At 52.2% G+C, this 20,933-nt stretch overlaps 1 protein-coding gene across 1 annotated transcript; it reads left to right on the forward strand.

The window, feature by feature from the left end:
- Positions 1–844: 844 nt before the first annotated feature.
- Positions 845–20,933, forward strand: SPEF1 (sperm flagellar and cilia associated 1). Its single transcript, XM_025175029.2, has 7 exons — positions 845–1,127; positions 11,508–11,619; positions 12,058–12,217; positions 17,131–17,179; positions 17,779–17,845; positions 18,456–18,567; positions 19,264–20,933. Exons 2-7 carry the CDS (start codon positions 11,546–11,548, stop codon positions 19,369–19,371), a joined length of 570 nt encoding a protein of 189 aa, XP_025030797.1. The 5' UTR covers positions 845–1,127; positions 11,508–11,545; the 3' UTR covers positions 19,372–20,933.

Raw genomic sequence — 20,933 nt, forward strand, 5'->3', positions numbered from 1 at the left:
GCGTGCAGGGTCTTCAAGGACTGCCCTATTAGAGCGCATTGCAGCAGCCCAGATGCGGAGGGGGCCACCTTGGCTTGCCCCCGCCTCTGGTCAAACCCAGGTTGACCTAACACACCGGGCTAGGCTCAAGCGGAACCGCGAGGTTTGTGGTTCAGGGAGTTGTCAGCAACCCGGGCGCTTCTTAGCAAATTGTGCAAACCAGGCCATTTCATTATGCTGTCATTTCTTTGGGCCCGAGGCCACAGGAATTGTGCTTTGTCAGCCCGGCACATTGTGAGCATTGCATCTCCATATTTCTTCCATTTTCGTTTCTCTCCGGGTGCTTTTTTCCCTCTCGCAGTTTTTTGGAAGCTCTTTGGGAAAAGGAAACAGGCATGTGGTGGTGAGGAGAGGGCGGGCTGTGGACCAGCCCTCGATAGGAGGACGGGGGCCTCTTGCCCGATGGACAAACAGACCCAGAAACCGGGGGGGGGGGGGGATATGCAAAACACCCTTTGGCCCCCCGCCCTTTGAAGATCCTGGATCAGGTGGGGTCGAGGAGTGCTTCCAAGCTAGACGAATGGCAGCATCCTCCAGAGTGGGCCAAATCTGCAGGCGCAGCCAGGTTTTCGGCTGACCTGCAGCACTCTCCCCAATCTGGATTTAACCTCCATTTCTCCACCTTATCACACACACACACACACCCAGCACTTAAGACTGTGGAGCACCCATGCTCCTTACACGCTGGCTTCCAATCCCCGCGCCCATTGAAACGTCAATATAAAAATGGCATTTGGTAATGGCTAAATAAATAAACGCAAATGGAAAAAGCCGCAAGGAGGGGGGGAGGGAAAAGTAAAGAGATTAGGAGACCATCAGAAGGGGTGAGATCAGCAAACAGGCAGACTTTGGTCACGCCATCCCCGAGTCTCATTCTTGGCATTTTCCGGATGACTTGCCTTCCGACTGGAAGCATCCGCTTGCTCGCCGTGCCTTCCGACTCCTTTTTAACCAGAACCACCATGCGGCTGGATGTGAGCCCTTTGGATCGCTAGCAGCGAGAACGCCTTCTCTAAAAGCACCGAGAAAGAGGGGAACGAGCAAATGAACCTGGAAAGTGGGACCAATGGAATATAAGTCAAGATAAGGTGGGTTCTTGCAGGTAGAGGCGAAAGGTAAGACGTCCTGCAGGCTCCGCGTCCTCCAGCCATTCGTGCAAATAAACACGTGCTTTCAGCCTGGCCAGCTTCTGGCACACAGCGCGTTCCTTCATGTGGCGATTGCTGAGTTAAATAGCAGGAGCTCTTGGCCCTACTGTTGAAGGCAGGTTCCTCCAAATTGCCTGCTGGAAGTTACAGGCGATGTAAGAATGTATCTGAAGGGTGCCAAGCTGGAGCTGGGCAGCTGAGGACTGCTGAGCACACATCAGCAAGAAATGGCATCTTTCTGGGCCCGGATGTCAGCCTGTCAAGGAACCTGGAGATGAGGTTGGGGAAGGTAGGAGAGCAAGGTTAAAGCGGGGCACTTGGGAAGGGAAGACGCAGACCTGAGATGGGTGGAATTGTGAAAGAAACTCAAAAAAACCCCATAATTTGTTCGGTATAAGAGAAGACAGACAGAAACTTGGGCAGGCTTTCAAGATTCTGTGATTATACCCTACAACCGGCAACGCCCACTCACAGCATTTCAACAACTTCCCATCCCCATGTGGGCAAAATTAAGGGCATCCCTGATGCAGTAGAAAATGAGAAAAAGAGAACAATTGCTTCCTGGATTCAAAACATCAGATCTGGAGACATAAGATAGGAAAGGCTGGGCTTTTGGGAAGGGAGGAGTTTGGAAATGTTCCTGCCTGTCCAGGTGAAGAAGGAAAAATGAAATGTTAAGGAAGATCCTGGTGGGGAGGGGCATTTGGTGACTGGCATTGCCCACCACAGAATGATGTGTAAATTCTGCCCTGCAACACCCATGACAGTGCCAACCGTGAGACATCAACATTTCCAAAGTGATAAATGAGCTATAAAAATGTGTGTGGGGGGGGGTGTCTCTGACTTTTACAATGTCAGCATCCCAAAGAACACAACATTTAGGGCATTTGTTTTTCATCTTGGTACTGAATCCTCAAGCGAAAATATCCTTGGTAGAAAGCCAATCCAGACGCCTCACTAAGAGTGCCAGAAATGAACACCGATAGAATCAATGAAGTGGTGAAAAGACATGGAAAATCTTTAGGCTGCCTTACACACACACACACACACACACACACCACCCGACCCGTTATCACAGAAACTCTTGCGATAGCTCAGATCTCCAATCTCAGCACGGCCAGAGCTAGGTTCCCACTACGGGCCGGCTCAGTCAGAAGGTCAGGGGTGGTAGAGAATGACCCTCGCCCTTTTCCAAATGCGTTCACCTTGGTGGGAGAGGGAAGGTGCTCCTGGATCCTGATTATCTGTTGGCCTCCAGGGCGTCTCCTTCACCCTTAAAAAGGCTGGGGGAGATTTTGGCAAGAGCATTATCACCAGGCAGAAGCGTGGCTCCAACTTGGTCACCCAACAGCCAGACTCGGCTGCCGAGAAAGATCTAATCACGGATGCGTCACACAGAGGTGGCTCTCGCCTTGCATCACCGGGATCAGGGAATCAGGCAGGCTTCCATGCCTCGGGAGGTGCCCATCCTGTTGTCCTTTTCCAAGACTGGCTGCGGAAAGCAAGGTCCATCCAATGTCACCATCACAAAGGGGGCACCCCACACACAGGAGTCACACACGCACACAGAGGCCAGGTTGGTTGGCAACTGCCAAAAACGGCCGCCCTCAGTGGGTGTCAGGTCACAGTAAAGCTGGCTTCTGATTCAGCACCTCTAAAGAACTACTGATATTTTTAATGTAAGAAAAGGAGGAAATACCATTGCTCATCCAAGGCCAGATTCTAGCCTTAATTTTCGCAGCTCAGAGCAAAATCAAGTCCATACACCGTAGCACATTTTCACCAATCTGGTACTTGCCTGCTGGGTCCCTTCTCCCATCACCCCAGACAATATAGCTTGCTGGCTAAAGGATGGGATTTGTAGTCCAGCACATCAGGAGGGCACTGCTCTGGGAAAGGCTGGATCTGGAACCTGAGGGACTAACTCCAGAAGGAATTCTGAAGAAAAAGCTGGAGATGGAAAAAGCAATTTCTGGTTTGGCTGGGTTTGTGATTGTGCTAAGGCCTAAATTATAGTTTCAAAACCCCAGTGGCTGAATTCCCACAAGCCACAAACTCGCAAATCCCATTGTAGCTTTACAGTAGGTGTGAATGCAATCTTAGAGCAAAGAGCTGTGTGAAGGGCTGGAATAGGATCAACGCAGTCAGGCAGTAGGCATTTCTACACAAAACAACCTTGACTGGTTGGACTTGGTTACTATGTGGATGGGAGGCCACCAGGAGATTCCAGAGTGGGAGGCTAAACTGGACAGGCCTACCTTTCCAGACAACTCCTCCCTGCCAAGAAAGAGACCTGTCTATGGAGTTCCCAGGAGTCAATCTCATCTTGAGGGAACCTTTAACTTGCCCTACCAAGGATTACCCAGGAATGGCTCCTCTTGGGCATCCTCTTCTTCATGGTGCCAAAGACCAAATCCCCATCGCTGCACCACCTCCAACTGAAACATCAGCCTACCTGGAAAGAGAAGAGGGGTGAGGAAGAAACTCAAGACCGTCCTGCTTTGATCCTCTTGGGCATAAGAGGGAGGAAAAGAGAAACGCGGTCAGGTTTCCGAGATTCTGCTCTTTATAACAATAGAGTTCCAGTAGTTCTTGTGCTCCCTGTTGGTGACCTGGCTGATACCGAGGGTGGACTTGAACCCCGGTCTCACTGTCCCAGTCCAACACCTTCACTGCTTCCCCCCACCTTGACCGCCCAGGGACTGTCCAGTTCCATCAAACTGGCCATTTAGCTGGCTTCCTTCAGCACTTTTCTCTGAGAATTGCTGAATGATTCCATTGCAATTCTTTTAAGGTTCACCTTTAGTTGCTGCCATTGCTGTTCTTGCCAAGATAATGTGGAATGGCTGACTTGGGGGAGGCCAGAAGTGGATTTCCATAGCTGGGTTTGTACAACACCAAAGTCAGGGTGTAAATGTAGGGAAGGCAAGGGAAGCAGCTGAGATGGGACTTGCAGGCGCAGGGCCTCTGCCTGGCCCCCCTTGCACCCATTCCTTGCTCCCCATCTTCAATAACCCTGAGTTAGTGTAAGGCTAACGTATTTGGGTTGCAGGCGTTTAGGTGACCACGAGAGGGCAGGAGAAACCAATATTCACCATCTCTTTGTCACCCTCTAATGGTGGCTCAGAGTTCTGCAGCCCAGAGATGGAACCAACTACAGTAATTGTCTTGCCAGGTTGTGTAACTCAGAGAACCCCAAGGACTCCACAGTTCAAACCTGAGCTACATATATTCGACTCTACTGGGGCATGATATGATTGATTTGTTTGCACACAACATGGGATGTGAACCCAGCAATCAGGTTTTGTTCACCTGGGCTTGGGGATTGGGATGTTGTGTGAATCCACCCTTGGTGAACCCTGAACCCTTTGTAGCCCTACATAAGGAGGCCAGATATCTTCCAATGCTTGAAAGTTGTTCTTTTTTTAAAAATCACGGCTCTGCAAGTTAGAGGAAAATGATATTCATATGGTGTGTTGGAGGGGCAAAGGGATTCTTTGCCTCTAGACTACTGTGATTAATCCCAAATTAGGGTATTAATTTCTGTGTTGGAGAAATATCTCAAGGAGTTTCTGAGCAACGGGCTCTGGATTTAATTCTTTCGATCCCGTGAGGTTCTGGAGCTAATAAAGTTAAGTCACGTCCCCGCAAACATGTGGGAACATGAGGAAATATGCTGGGCCAGGCCATTGCAAGGTGCAGCAAACCGGGGCCTCCCTGCGTTTTGCATTGCAAAGACACAGAGCGAGGAAAATAATTATGGAGTTCAATCGTCTGCTAGGGACGGGACAGAAAATCTTTTTTGGCGTATTCTGGGATTTTGGCTGCGACCATCTGAACATCTGCTGGATGCAACCAAAAGGGTTGTTGGCATCTTTTCGCATTGCAAAGTCTCGCCTCATTTTGCATCCTTGGCGGGATGGGGACGGGGTGAGGAAGACTGAGTTTCTGGCACAGTGTTTCTCAACCTGGGCCACTTTAAGATGGGTGGACTTCAACTCCCAGAATTCCCCAGCCAGCATGAGAAACACAGTTGAGAAACACTGTGCTAGCATTTCACCAAAGATCGCAGATTAAGCTGCCTGCTTTTCTCAGCACATGATGGTCCAGAATTTGCAGGCTGCAATTAGCCAGGAATCTGCCTCCCACAGACTAACCCCCCCTCGGCTCTTCTTTTTGTCCCCAGAAGTAAATCTATGCTTGACACGCTTCTATGGGAAAAGAGTCGGTCAATCTGACTGGCACCGCTTTTTCCTTGGCCTTCACCCAAGTTCCTAAAACTTTAATTCCCTTAATTTTATAGCGGAAAGGATATCGATGCAGACAAAGTCGCCCACTGGAACCTGCAGCTGGCCCTTATTTCCACAACGGACACTGCAAAATACATTCCTGAGTTTGCTCGCCGTTGCTCGCGCTATGGGGTATCTGCGGGCTGGGTTCCAAACAGTCACAATGGCTGCAACGCGCATAAGGACAGGCAGAACTTCATACCGCCCTGGCCGCCACCTTGACTGTCCTGACCCCCCTCTGCCGATAGCTGTGCCCACCTGGCTTGGGTGCTCGCTCTGGAAGATCGTTTTGGGCTTGCCCAGGCTGGGGGGCCCAAAGACGCAGCCCCACCTGCATTCCTGTGGGCTCCAGGAGACAGCGAGGCAGTTTAGGCCTGAGGGGAAAAGCCACAAAATGGGCAGATGCTTCGTTTACATATGCGAGATGGCAGATTTAACCTTGAGCATTTCCAGGTGGGGCTTGGAAAGACGTGTGGGGAGCACTGCCAGTCGGTTCAAGTAAGACTTTTTAAGGGGTTGTTTTCTCTGAGTTGAGTTTGGCTCCAAACGACTTAAGGAGCACATTGTGTTCTTCACAACAGGATGAAATTGGTTTGCCCTTTGGGAAATACTTTTTCCATTTCCCACTCTAGCCCACACCTCTAGGGTTTCCTGGTGGCCTCCCATCCAGGACTCACCCAGTCTGACCCTGCCTACCTTTTGGGGGCTTCGCCAAGAGCCACTAGTGCCTGTCACCTGCTTTCCCCAGCTGGCACCTGCCAGATGTGCCAGTCTGCAATTCTTATCACCCGTAGCCAACGGCCATCCCGGGTGGGAGTGAGGAGGCTTGACATCCAGGGTACCCGACTTCAGTGGGGCATCGACTTCAGGAAAGAGGGAGGATGCAGATGCCAAGATTCTTTGTTAGACTCCCAGTTTTCCAGAACTCCAAGTCCAGCCCAGCGCCAGTTGCTCACACCTCTTTCCAGGGGCGTCCCCAGGGTGTGGTCAAGGTGGTGGCTGCACTGGCGCAATCAATGCTCCTCATGTGCCGCGCATGAAAAGCAGGCGCGCCACCATCTTGACTTTTTGGACCATGCCCCCGGGGACGGCCCTGCAGCTCTGGAAAAAGATGGGTGTGGGCCTTGCCAGTCCAAGTCAGCTTTATTCCTGGCCCTTCCCCTCCATCCACCCCTCCGGCCCCAAATCCTGTAGTTTTAGGGAACTTTTCCTGCGGAGAAGTTTCAGAAGAGCCTTCTGTGGAATCGTTTGCCATCGCCCACTTTAATTTATTTCCCTCTGAAGCCATTGTTGATGTTGGTTTGGATTTACTGATTTTTTCACTGTCCCAGTTACTAGCATTTACCCTTGTCTCCTGGGAACTTCTGATCAATTGTTGGTTGTTTTAATTGGTTTATATTCCCTGTGGATGCTTTAACTCTCATGGATGTTTTTGTCGATGCTTTTGTCAACTGCCCTGAGCCCATATTGATTCAAACAGGATAAAGAACTAAAGCTGAAGAACAGGTAGAAATTCAGCAGGTGCAGCCCTGCCTAGGAAGAGAGGCATGCTCGTCTGTGGCTGCCTATTTTGGGGGGTGCTCCCCTGGCAGAGACATTGGGGGAAAACTGGGCGAGGTGCCTTGTCTCTCTTTCTCAAAGCAGTCTCCTCCTATTGCTCCCAGAAAGGCTGGGAACGATGGGAGCTGTAGTCCAAACATCTGCCCGCCACTCCAGAAGCCTGTGCCCCAGGAAGCACCCTGCTGCTCCTTCTCCTGGGCCTCGAAGGAGAAGGAGTTGCTAGGATGCCCCCGTTGCCTAGCAACCCTGTTGTGGTGGCTGCGTTGCCTGGAGCTGGAAAGAACTACCACTCCCACAATGCCTCGCCTGAGATGGGGGGGCATGGTGGTTGCCATGGCTGCCCGTGCAAACAATATGGCTGCCCCCAGCCCCTCTGGCTAGGAAGGAGCGCGGAGCCCTCTGCAGCTGGCCTGGGGGGGGGCGGCAGTGCCAAGCAGTGCCAAGCCAAGGCAAGATGGCCCACGGGGAGCTGGACGAGGAGAGCCTGAACGACCTGTACAGCTGGGTGGATGGCATCCCCCTCTCCCGCCCCAAGAGGAACATCGCCCGCGACTTCAGCGATGGAGGTTTGGGGGCAGAAGGAGGGGCGCGAGTCTGCAGTCCCCAACCGGGGCCCTCCCGAGGGGGCCAGCCTGCTTCCATCTCCATCCCCATCTCTCCGGAGGGCCCCGGCTGGGGCTGGCGGCCTCCGCTGCTGTGGAAATCAGAGGCTCCCTGGAGCCCCTCTCCCGCTTTCAGTAGCCAGGGCTTGCGCCCCACTCCCCCTTCCTGTGGGTTGGGGATGGAGCGCGTGCTCCCTGGGGCACTCAGCATCCTTGCAGGGAGGGTGCCTTGCAGCCGCCAAGGCCCACAGAGATGGAAGGACCATGGGGCACAGCTCCGGAGCCCCTGCTGGGGACGCACAGAAAGAATTAGGGCAGGAAGAAGATGAACGTGGGAATGCCTGGGGAATGGGCTAGCCGGGTTTGCCTGGAGCAACTAGCCCACTCAGCCGGGATGGACAGCCGCGTTCACCCTAGCTGCCCAACCTTGGGCTCACCCTAGCTGTTCCACCTTGGGCTCATCTTCCTGGCAGCACGGCTGGTTGCCCGGGCCCTGTGGTGTAGTGCTTTGGTAAAACCAGAGGGTGGGTGAACGTCACCTGCGCACACAGGTTGTGCAAACCCAGCCTCTCAGCAGCAGATCCACTCAGCTGGTTGCCACCAACCCAGAAGCCTCCAGTCGCCCGACTGGTTTGGGGAGGAGTAGAGCGGTACCCAGCTCACTGGCAGAATTCCCATTTGACGCTCCCTGCGGCAATGCTGGAAAAAGAGGGCTTTGAACTCCTTGGGCAGTAAATAAAATATCACCTGCCTTTTAAAAAACGTTAAATAAAAACATTAGGAAGCTGGCAGATCTCAAAGCCAAGCACTAGCTGGCTTTGCCAAGCACGGTGTCTAGGGCACTGTTTCTCAACCTTGGCAGCTTGAAGATAGGTGGACTTCAAGCAAAGCTGGCTGGGGAATTCTGGGAGTTGAAGTCCACCCATCTTCAAGCTGCCAAGGTTGAGAAACACTGATTGAGGGTTACCTACAGTAGTACAGTATTGCTCAACCTCACCAACTTGAAGAAGTGTAAAGTGGGGAATTCTGGGAGTTGAAGTCCACATATACCAGCAGTGGAGCATTAATGAAGCTTTGGTTTAACAGGAGCTTTGTGACTGGACACACCCACCATGGCAGCCATTTATGAGTGTGGACACATCCCATCTGCCCTCAGTTGGCTCCCAGTGCAAAAAAGTGGCTGGATCTCGGCTGTTGATCTCTTTTCACCTCTACTCAGTGGGGAGGGGAGCGGGCTAATGATCCTTTCCAGAAGAGTTCCTTGGATCAAAAGGGGCAGAGTCTGATTTGCACATTCAGAGGAAGAGTTTGCCCTTGGCCTATCGTCAGCATAGGGTGTAATCCACGGGTGACGTTTTTATTCAGACTCATTTTTGGTGAAGGAAGGGGAGGATGGCATAGACTACATGACCACTGATGGCCTCAGGTTTTAAACCTAGTAAAATAAGGGATTTAAAAAATCCTTTGGCACCACGGTCTTCTCTTCTTGACAGTCTTCCTTCTTTGTCCGTCCTTTCCACCGTCCAGTCCTAACACTAAGGGCCACGAGAGGGCAGCAAAGGCTTGGAATTGCCAGTGTCCCTTTGCTGCCCTCTAGTGACTACCCAGAGATACCTTCCAAAAATTACAGTACCCAGGGCATAGGAATTTGGGGATACTTACTGCCTGACATCTGGATGGCAACAGATTTGGGGGAGCTCTTTTGACCAGGGTAGTCTGCAGGGAAAGGGTTAAAAAAAGTCAGGATGGCAGCCACAACCAAGTGCATTTTTACTTTTTTGACACACACACACACCGGCCATTACCCCTGCTTTTGACACTTCTTTGGTTTATTCCACCCCTATTACCCTACACGCCATAAGATCCAAGTTCTGTTTTAGGGTTTTTTCAGTCTAGAAGATGTACAAATATTACTAACAGAGGCCTAATCTGAAAGTGGATTAAGAGAATCTCCTCCAGATTCATCATTTTTTTCATGCTCATTTTACCCCAGGACTCCCTGTCCCCTTCCCACAACTGTTTGGTTACATATAAAGGGGGGGAATTAAGGCTAACAAAAGGGAGGGGTGGTATAGTGCCTATGAGGCTGCCTCCTAAGACCACGGCTTCCTCTGCTGCAGCATCACCCGAGTGCTTTGGGTCTTCTGAACCAACCATTCCAGGACTGGCATGGGATGGAACGCACCCACGAGCAAACCAACACTGTTTACCTCTCCGCTTCAGGAACACCTTTCTTTCTTTTTCTTTTTATTCAAGAACCCTGTGAAAACCTCTCAGATGAGCCCTGAAAATGGACCACCAGTGATATGGACTTCTAACATGGTCACAGTGGCAGATTTTAACTTACGGTTGCAGCTGCACTGAAGTCATACAGAAAACTGCTTTCTTCCGGCTTCAGCACTTCCTGGACTGATCATGTGATCCACCTTCCTTGCATGGTGATTCCAGGAAGTGTTGAGGAGGAGGAAGAGGCCTCTATGGCAGTGTTTCTCAGCCTTGGCGACTTTAAGATGAGTGGACTTCACTCCCAGAATTGAAGTCCGCTCATTGATGCTGGCTGGGGAATTCTGGGAGTTGAAATCCACGCATCTTAAAGTCCTCAAGGTTGAGAAACACTGCTCTATGGGCTGTTACCATATGCGCTTTTTGATGGGCTTGATCAAAAATGATCAAAGAGACCTCTTGGTCGCCTTAATATAGTATTTTAGAAAGTAAATAAATTCTTGCAGAACCCACCACATGTAGATTCTTCCAAGGAAGGACAAACACCTTCCAGACTTCACTTCTGATAGCATCGTACCCAAACTCGCTGCTATCAGAACCTGTGTTTGTTTGTTTGCTTGCTTTGTGGATTCTGTTTGGACGGACAATAACCCCCATCGCACAATTCCAGTGTGGTACTTTTCTGCTCTTTCCTGTCCTTGTTCCACCAAGTCCATTGCAGCTCTTCACACCCTGCCTTTTTCGCTTTCTCACTGCTCTATTCTTGAGGATCCCAGTCACCACCTTCTCAGTCTTCCCGTCCTCTCTGCTCCTTCACTCTTCTTTACGTGGCTCGGTCCTCCTCCCTTCTGTTTAGATGACCAACTCCTGCAACGCATTTCTTTCCTGTGGATCACTCGCTTGTGCATTCAACCCACGCTTGCGCAGCACCCATCCGTTCCTGACTTCATCTCTTCTGGTTGATGAAATCAACCAGACACCATCACCACACACACTTCGCAAATACGCCACTCCCACTGCATTTGACTTCCTTCTAAGTTCCTCCTGACATATTCAGCTCTCCTGCCCATATAATAAAGTGGGCAGAACTCTTGCAGAAAGGCACTTTCACTCCTCGCACGTACAACTATTACCTTTCTGCCAGCTTTTGCACATCAACTTCCCCATCCACCTTGCCTTCTTCCATAAACGTTCCACTAAAGTATGCACATTCATCTACTTGCTATAGTTTTTTGCCACCGATGTATAATTTGCAATTCTTCACTCCATTTTCCCTGCCAGGCACAACTTCCTTGATCCATGCTCCTCACAGCAACACATCATCTGTCTAAGGTTCACAGCAAATCATTCGGTTTCTCAGCCAACAGCAGCTCTTATCTGAATACACATTTATCCACAAATGCATTCAACAACCAGAGTAACATCATTCATCTTTGTCTTGCCCCGTACAGTTCCAAACCTTTTTCTAAGCATTCCATTGATTCTCAAACCCTTCCTATAGTGATTCTGTTCTGCCCAGTCCAAAAAAAGGGGAAAGTAATGTTGCTGAAGATTTTATCCACAGAATGGAGGGCAGGTTAGAAGAGAAGAGGATTCTAGGTGCCAACCCCACCCGCCCCCACTGCTTCTTTTTATTTCCCATCCAGTTCTGGTGGCCGAGGTGGTGAAGTTTTATTTTCCCAAAATGGTGGAGATGCACAATTATGCTCCAGCTAATTCTACACAACAAAAGCTCTCCAACTGGGGACACCTGAACAGGTCAGTATCCCACAGGTGAAGTCAGTGTTCAAAATCCCCCACCCCAGATCAGTTGAGATTGGCCATTGTCAATTAGGACGTGTCATGCCAAAATGTGTAGCCTGTTTTCTGGTGGTTCACTTGCCAAGCTGGAAGCATTAGATCCCCAAAGGGCGAGGTGAATATTGATACAGTGGTGTCTGTCTCCCGGCCTCGACTCTTCTTCTCTAGAAAGTGGGTGCTCTTTTGTTTTAAAATTGGACAGATCTGGCTACTGAATCTTGAAAAGTTCATTCTGGCCCTGCTTAATGTCTTTATTCCCAGTGAGCCAAGACCCCAGCTGGCTGTAGGGGAAGGTCTCCACCTGCTTCTTCCTGAGGGTCCCTAATCCTGAACACAGCAGTGATCAGAGGGGGCTGTGGGTGGGCTCACCTGCTGTGTTCCATACTTCTTTTCCAGGAAAGTGTTAAGCAAGCTGAACTTTTCCATCCCAGAAGACATTGTCCGGAAGATTGCCCAGTGCACCCCTGGAGTGGTGGAGTTAGTGCTGATCCCGCTGAGGCAGAAGATTGAGGAGAAGCAGAAGCAAGCCAAGATGATGTCCGCCACCTCCTATCAGGTCAGTAGCAGTTGGGCAACAGGCAGGAGGGCCCCGTGAGCGAACGCTGACATCATGAGCTTTCTTAGGGTGCTAATCCCCCCAACAACCAAGGCTTGTGTTTCCTCTTTCTCCAACTTGCAAACAGCCTGGGTAGCAGGGCTGAGGGACAGCAGCTTACCCACGAGCCTCTTGCAAATGTCTCTACAAAGAGACCTGCATTTTTCTCGCTTGTTACTCCTTAACAAGACCCATCCAGACCCTGAGTGCAGAAAAATCAAGGTTTGAAATCAAAACTATTGGTGCACTCAGACCCTTGCTTGTTTTAGAAACCCACACTTTATTTATTTGCCTTTAAAAAAAAAATCTGAGCCAACATCTGAAGTTTACTTTCTGACTCCCTTTTTGAAGGCAATCAGGGAAACACTGCATAGCTCACTGTTTCTCAGCCTTGGCAACTTTAAGATGGGTGGGCTTCAACTCCCCAGCCAGCCATGCTGGGAGTTGAAGTCTTCCCATCTTAAAGTTGCCAAGGCTGAGAAACACTGGCATAGCTCAACCTTCTTTCACCTGGCATCTTCCCAGCCTGGGGGATTAGAGCTCCTGGAATTCCCAGCCATATGTCCCCTAGATCAGAAGGGAGGTTTGCTTTGCTGTTTAGCAAAAAGTATTGAATTTTTTTTAAAAAAACAGTCAAGATGCTTTGGAAGAGAAACTCTTTAAGGAGGAAAAGTTCAGAGGAGATCTGGAAAACGATCCCAAGGACTTTTTATTCATTGGCTCATGAAAAACGGGGATGAGACTCTGCCCAAATGTTCTCCTGCTCCTGGGCCACTCCTGTTCATTTCCAAGGGTTTGGGCAGGAGAACCCTCCCATCACCCACAGCACCGTGCAGTGAAAGCCATTCCAACGGTATGCAGAATCCCACGAATAACGTTCAGTGTGAATTCTTTCCTCTCTCGGTTTGGACCCGGGCCCTGCAGAGGAGATCACCATCAAGCAGGAGATCCGTGCAGATGCACACAGATGTTTCCATCCATGGTATTTTCAGCCTAAGACAGCAGAGGGCTCGTGTGTTAGCTCCAAGAGCGTTTTTAGGTACTGGAAAAGTGGGACAAAAATCAAAGCTGCACTCTTGCAAACCCTGATTTCCAAGGCCTTTTGTTAAAACTGGGTTCAGATTATTGTTTCCCAGCAGATTTCTGGCTGAATTGCACTGACAAAAATATTTGGCACACGAGCGAGATCAGCAGTGGTGAAGGGACAGGCGGATCTGACCGAGGCACCAGTGGGCTCTTCGGTAGTCTGGGGGACATTTACTTTAGTGGGAAGGAACAGCTGGCAGAATCGCCTGCAGCACATCCAGGGCGATGGTGGTTCACTCTTACCCTGGCTGAAAACTGATTTCTGCCTTGATGGGCTCTTTGGGGTCTCTTCCAACTCCACAATTCGGATTCATTTCCTGAGATGGCCAACCTGCCTCTGGGTATACAATTTATTTTACAAGTGGTGAAAGTGCTGGCTCCCCCTTGCACACCCACATGTGTACTCTCCACAGCCTTCCCTGCACGGAGAAGGCTTGTATGTCAGGAAGTAAAATGATCCTCTCAAACCTTTCTCCCAGAGAGCTCGTCTCCCACAAGCAGGGCGTGTTTGTCTGTATAGAGGACTATTCTAACGTGTGCACGCTTGCGTAGATTGAAGAGGTACCATCTGGAACTCATAATAATCATCATTTATTAAATGTATATGCTGCTGACTCCCAGCGGCTTGGGCGGTTTACAGTTGTTAAAAACATTTAACAACAAAGGACAATACACCAACACACACACCCCACGAGACCAAACAACAACGATGGCAAAGAAAACAAACCTGGAGGGGAACAAAACAAGGAAGAAAGGGGCCTCAGTCATCCCCACCCAAGGCCTGGGCAAAGAGCCAGGTATTCAGGGCCCTTCAAAATGCCATTAGGGTGGGGGCCGTTTAAATTTGGGGGGGAACCTCATTCCAGAGGGCAGAGAGAAGGCGCACGTCTGGGGTCCAGACAGATGGCATTGCTTAATTGATGGAAACAGGAGCGTGCCAACCCTGCCAGATCGAACTGGCCAGGCAGACGTTATAGGAGACAGGTGGTCCCTTCAGGAACCAGGCCCTGTGCCATGTAGGGCTTTTTAGGTAGTGACTAGCCTTGAGTCACACCTAGAAGCAAACTGGCAACCAGAACAGATCGCGAAGCAGAGGGGTTACATGGGCATACCAAGGCATGCCCACCCCTGCTCATACCGCCACATTCTGGACCAGCTGAAGCTTCCAGGTGGTCACCCTCAAGGATAGACCCACGTACAGCACATTGCAGTAGTCAGGCTGTGGGTGACCCGGGCACGAGTGGCGGTCTGAAGGGCCTCCCGATCTAAGAACTCTCTGAATCCAGCCTGAAGGGCTGATGGGAGGGGGGTCTGTGGCAACATTCCCTCTTTTTCTTCTTTTTACACCTGGCTCCCTTCCCTTCTGCTTCTTTCCAGGGCCGTCCACCAACTCCTCTGGGGTGCTGTAGCCTTTGCTCCTTCCCGACTCCATTGCCCCAGGTTTATGCCTCTCTCGCCACTCTCCTTTTGCCTGCTGGAGATCTGCCTCGCTGCTTTTCCTCTGTCTGTCTGTCTGTCTGTCTGAACCAAAGCCACAAGACGGGAGGGGGGGAGGCTTGCCAGACGCTGCTTGTTCGAAGGAAAACCCCTTCTTGAAAGGGATGCTTCAAAGGGTCACCGCCTCAACCAAAGCAATGGGTATTCTTGATTTCAGAACAGCACGGCTACAAATCTAGGCCAAGGTTGAAGATATGCCCCCTCCCTCTCCTGGCCAAGTCTGGGTTGACCGGTTCCATTTTTTGTCAAGGAGGGACGGTCACCTAGAACATTTAGTAGAAAGCAAAGTGCCAGGGACAAAAGGTGGGGTCTGTACTAGCTGCTGGTGCCGCCCAGCATCTTGTGGACCTGTAACAGTTCTGGGGAAAGGGCGGCACCTGCTGTTCTGCGTTGCATCACAAATGAAATTGTGCCTTCTGAGTCTTGACGGAACCGTAGCTCTGGCTGGACACGGCAACGTAGATTCACAGGCGGAGCTGTCCAAGGTCCTGAAACCCAGGTGGCACACAGTTATATTGCCACCTGGACAGGAAACATCTAGAAGGTCTGCCCTTTCCTGCCCCTCCCTAGGCCTAATTCACCAGAAGCTACTGCCTCTGTATCTGTCGCCTGGCCAGGGTCTGTGGAGCCATGCTGACTAGTGATTGTCAACTTCTTAGCAGTGCAGAAGGGCTTGAAGGCCCCTTAGAAACTCCATGAGTAAGTTTAGATTTGTATCTGAGGTTGATTGGAAGAAAGAAAGAAAAAAACATTAGCCGAAGAAGGCATATGTTGAGCAGGGTGTCCAGAACAGCCATCAGTAGTGGAAGAAGAATCAGCTGTTCTGCTTCAGAACAAAGGCTCTGGCAGAGAGATCCCTCAAAGGGTTCAGCCTCCTTGGGGGCCCAATCTAGTCACTGCTGCGGCTGAAGATTTTGCAGAGCCCCCTGTTTACTGAGAAGGCTGGAAGTGTACAGGAGGTCCTCAAGAAGGAGGAAAAAGATGCCACCACCTTATCCAAGGCAGATCAGGGATGGCAGTTAACAAAACTGAGCGGAGTCTAAGGAAAGTTGATCCACAGCCTTTGTTGCCCATGGAGGTTCTCTTGTCTTCCGGAGAAAGGCCGGTGAAGGGCAGCCAGGCAGTCAAAAGTGTGGTGCTTGCACTGAAGGGCCTGGAATATTTGATCCAGAAAACCTGACTCGTGAGTAGGACTCACCAATTGCAAGACAAGCAACCGGCACTGAGGCCATCCCGGGGCAGCAGCCATGAGGTTAGGGCACCTTCGGATGCTCTGAATCAACCAGCGGGGCTGCCCTGGCTGTGGAACAGAAGAGGAGTCCCATCGCGGCTGCACTTGGCCCAGATCTGTGGTGCAGCTGTGGGCGGCATCTGGCTTTCCATAATGTCCCCTTCGTGTCCTGCACCCCACCCCATCAGCCAGGGGCCTCCTTCCTCTCTCCTGGGCATTCGTTCGCTCTGTCCTCAGAGCCCTTCCAGTCTGACCTGTTTCCAGCCAGGATGGACAGGCAGTTGCCAGGAATCCTTGAGGTCCAGGATCCTGAACTTGAGGCTGCCGGCTCGGAAAGCTGTCAACTCTTCCCTCCTGGACCGAAGGCAAACAGAGTCAACCCTGCAGAAGAGGGGTGAACGAATTTGAGTGTGTTGGAAGGGTTGGGTTTTCATTGCCATGTCTTTACTGACTGCCCCCTGCCTCGAGGCCTGGAGACCTAAGGCAGGGGCCAAAAATGAGGCAGAAATGAACTCCCCTGACTTCCAACAGGCAGGGACACAATGGAGCCATGTTGTTTTGCTGTTGCCAGTAACACAGAAGCAGTTTGCCACCACCTTTATAATTTTTTTTTCATTTCCCCGTCTAGTTGGCAGGGCTGGCATCTTTTGGTGGCCCCCCATCCAAACACTAACCGGGTCTAGCCCTGCTTAGCTTCTGAAAGGCCAGCCAAGCTTGACCAGGTGCTGTCCCCTAGCTGAGCCTCAGCAGTGAAAAGCAAGGGAAGATCTCCCTCAAGGGGAGCTCAACCCCAGTTACTTCAAGGGGGTCAGCAGAGGCTCCAGGGGGCACTGGAGATCCCAAGCTGGCTTCTCTTTCACCTCTGCCGGAGCCTCAGAGCTGCTCTGCTGTGCCAAGGGACTACGGGGCATAAACCCCCTTCCGCTGGAGGAAATAAGTGCCCTCAAGCTCTGCTCTCCGGGCCCCCCTCTCAGCCCCCTCCCAACCCAGGCCTCCCCAACCAAGAAGCCGGGTCTGGAGCGTTTGGTGTGCAACCCTCTCTTCCTCTCTCTTGAAACAGGACCTGGGGATGCGCTCCATTCTGGAGGAGAGCAATTACCTGGATACAGGTAGGGGCAGGCAGAGCAAGGGCGGGCGAAGTTTCGTGGCAGGCGAGGTGAGGATGCCCTCCCTGCCATTTACAATGTCTTATTCTCCCCCGGGGGGGCATTCAGGCAGCAGGCTGAACCTGATGGTTGAATAGCCCCCTTTTCTGAGGTTGCACCAAGAACCGGAACCTAAACAAACGGGTTGAGCTTGGACAAGGCAGTAAGCCTCCCCAAAGCCAACCGAGGTTAGCACTAACCATGGTTAACGTGTGGTCTGGACACTTGTTAGTTTGACTTGCCCTTGCCACCCACCCCATGGTTGGTTGGTTTGTGGCTGAGGGTGTTGTGGGAACACAACCGAGCTCCTGCACACCACTACCCTCTCGCACCCGGGAGTGCCAGGTGCCATGCTGGGCTGAGGAAGAGGGCATCTGTTTGCGGAAAGCTGCAGCAAATGTGTGCCTGCTGTAAAAAGGCCTTCAAGTTCAAAAACGTTCAAAAGAGGAGAGCGAGCAGAGGATTCTGGCTGAAGAGTCTGCCATGAATTCTGACTTAGTTATGGGGTGTGGGATGTGGCATGCTGGGCGGGTCTCAGGTAATTTCTCTTTGGCGTTTCACAGGCTACACTTCGAAGTCCAAACCCAACAGCACCGGGGCTTATACCAAGGACTCCCCTGGATCGGAAAGGTGAGCAGCTGAAGGTCCCCTCAGCCAGACAAGGAGGTGCCACTTATGCCCCTGAGCGAGGGGGGCAGGTGGGGGGCAGCAGCTCCATTTGCACCCAGCCAGGAATCCAGCAGGTGGGGGGCTGGGGGGCCACTTCGGGCCTTTTCTGTCCTGTTGAACTGCAGCCCGGGGAAGCAGATGAAGCTGCAGAATAAGACAGGCCGTAGGGTGGAGGCCAGGGGCCTTGAGAGGGAATCCAGGGGAGAGATGGGAGCATTGGCAGGTCACGATTCGGGGATGTCTGAACTCTGCTTGAGTTCCCAGGGCTTCTTCAAGGCAGGCAGATGGAACTCACTGCTGCTGGAGGTGGCTGTGATGGCCCCAAAGGAGGCTCAGGCCCAGTCATGGAAAGGAAGAGAGCCGGGGTGGTGACAGGCCACGCTAAGAAGTCTACCCAACATAAGGGAAAAGAGGGGCGGGCGTCCGTCCGTCCTCCTCCCTGAGGTGGAAGAGTCCCGAGCTCAGTCGCATGGGATGGGGGTGGGTGCTCTGGGGGGAGTCCTGTGCGTGTGGCAGGGAGGCCCACACCCTGTGGAACGTCACGCTCTCCAGAACTGTCTTCCACCTGCAGGGGGATCAAAGGGCAGCAGAACTACCCGATGCCTCTGCAAACTGATGCCAACCTGCGCCTCCATCTAGCTGAGCGGGAACAGGCCCTGCTGGCCTCCCAGGAGACCATCCAGGTGAGGCCAGGATGGCATCTTGCCTGTAACCCATGGTGGCTTCGCTCAGCCACCCCTGTCTCCCCCCACCCTCTGGTTCTGGGCCTCTCTATTTCCCTGCGCGTGCCCTTCCCAAGGGCAGTGCCTTCTCCGAGGTCCCTGCAGGGCAAACCTAAGGTTGTCTTTTGCAAATGGAAAGAGGGAAGTAATGGGAAGCCAAGGCCCATGGAAACGGGCAGTGCCCAAGCAGTGAAAGGGAAAGGAGCAAAAATGCCATTCCAAACCGAAAGACTGCTTGAGTCCCCCTTTGGCAACCTCCCCAAAGCGGTTTTAATCATGGCTGTGTTGTCCTCCAGCAACAGTGGATTACGCAGGGCGCAGAAGGAAGGGACCATGCCACCTCTCACACAGCTTATTCGAGCCTTTCCTCTCTGCTCGCGTGGCTCAGTTATCTTGGTCCAGAAATGTAATATTGCACGTGAATCTGGGACAGGCTAACCTAAGGCTGCAAGGCCTCCATTGGCACCGAATACCGCGAGGGTCGTGTGAGCAAAGCCCTCCCTTCTTTCCCCTCTCTGTCGAGAGTTATCAGGACCACTAGAAGGCAGCCTCCCGTGAAGGCCAAGGGCTCCTGTGGCTTTCAGGGGCCACAAGGGTCTCGGTTCCTTGGGCTGCTGCTGAGAAAAGCAACCTCCTTCCGGCCTGCCTTTCCCGCAGATTCTGCAGATGAAGATCCGCAGACTGGACCATCTCTTGCACCTGAAGAACGTCCGGATTGACGACCTCACCCGGCGCCTGCAGCAGGCGGACCCCAAGCGGAAGTGAAAGCCCCCCCAGCTGTGGTTCTCCGGATCATCTCCAGCCACGCAGGGCTCCCCGTTCCCTGAGCGCCCACTGCTTTCTTTGCACCTGCAGCCTTTCCCTTCCGGGGGGCTGAGCTACTGGCAGAAAAAACCAGTGGAGGTCCTGGTTTGAAAGGGCAGCCCTAGCCCAGCCAGTGGCCCCAACCCAGCCCGGGAGAGGCAGCACCCAGAGGCAAGAAGGCCGGGGACGCCGAGCCATCCAGCCACCTTCTCCAGAAGAGCCCGGGAGAAGCCAGAGAATCTGGAATCTCAGCCCTCCAGCCTCCGTCTCCTCTGAGCACCGTCACGTATGTGCCCTGGGGCTGTGGGGGTGCTCAGGAAAAGCTCTCCCGCTTGTACCCAGTGGCTCTCCTCGGCCATAGCCAGCCAGGAGAGGGGTCAGAATAACAGCTTATTCCCAGCCTTCTGAAACCTGAGAAGAACAGCAGTAGCAGCAGAATCAATGGCCAGGAATTCCCAACTTTGCTCTGTTGGGAGACCAGAAGAAGGCTTGGATTCTCCGCCTCTTCCTCCTCCTCCTCCTCCTCCTCTGCTCAAGCCCAGGCTCTCTCCGAGCCGCCGGACCTGCTGTTCTCCTTGTTGGTGACTCCAGAAGGGAGAAGAGCCCACCGGGATGGAGTTATTGGCCGCCGGGGGGCTAAACAGTGGGGCCTTTCCAAGGCACAGTCTGCTAAATGTTTTGCCCCCCCTTCCAAACTCCTGGCTGGGGTGAGGCGGAGTGGGCATTGCATTCTCCCTGGGAAACGCATCACCCAGCGAAAACATGGGCTAACGGAATGCCCTTCCCCGGTCGGTGGGTGGGTGGGGACCTCCTACATTTCCAGGTGGCTTCTGGCTGGGAGGTCAGTTCTGGCCTCTCTTTCCTCCCTTCCCCACCGCCAAATACCCAAGCAAGTGGCATGGATGCCCTCCCCCCAGCTCCAGCTGCGGAAGGCCTGCTGCAGGCATCTGCTTGGCATTCACGCTAAGGTCCTCTCTTGGCAGGGTGGGCGTGAAAGCTTTTGTGTGACCTCAGTGGCCTTTCTCGAAACTTTTATCTTCCATGCACAATCATTAGCACAAACCCTCACCCCACCGGAGAAGGCATGCACCATTCTTGCTTCCGGCAGGCGAGGGGATTCTTGTGAAGAAACGGACTCCGGTGCATTGGCAGCCAGATGAATCGATGCACGTCCCAGAGTAGCTGCTCTTCCCCACCCTGGAGAGCTTAGGAGCAGGATATGGGGCAGGACTGCAGTTTGAACAAACGTCTTTAAAAATTCACACAATGGCTTTTTTGATCAGTGCCATTGCTAGGTCCTGACCCTTGCAGAGTTGATATGACTCACCCCGCTTTTGCTTTGCTTTCCTTTCCCCCCATTTCCATGCATCTCCAGATACTGAACGGCCACTTCCTACCTTCACATCTAAACCTAGAGAAGAATTTGCACAGTGGTGGGCAGAAGAGGAGTCCAACATCTGGACACTTAAGAGTGTCTTTGAAGACTGTGTAGAGGAGTGTTGTCCAAACTTGGCCACTTTAAG

This window comes from Python bivittatus, unplaced genomic scaffold (genome assembly GCF_059951505.1).
Source record: "Python bivittatus isolate LINGU-HERP-01145 unplaced genomic scaffold, Pbiv_v1 ctg000740_np1212, whole genome shotgun sequence".
NCBI lineage: Eukaryota > Metazoa > Chordata > Lepidosauria > Squamata > Pythonidae > Python > Python bivittatus.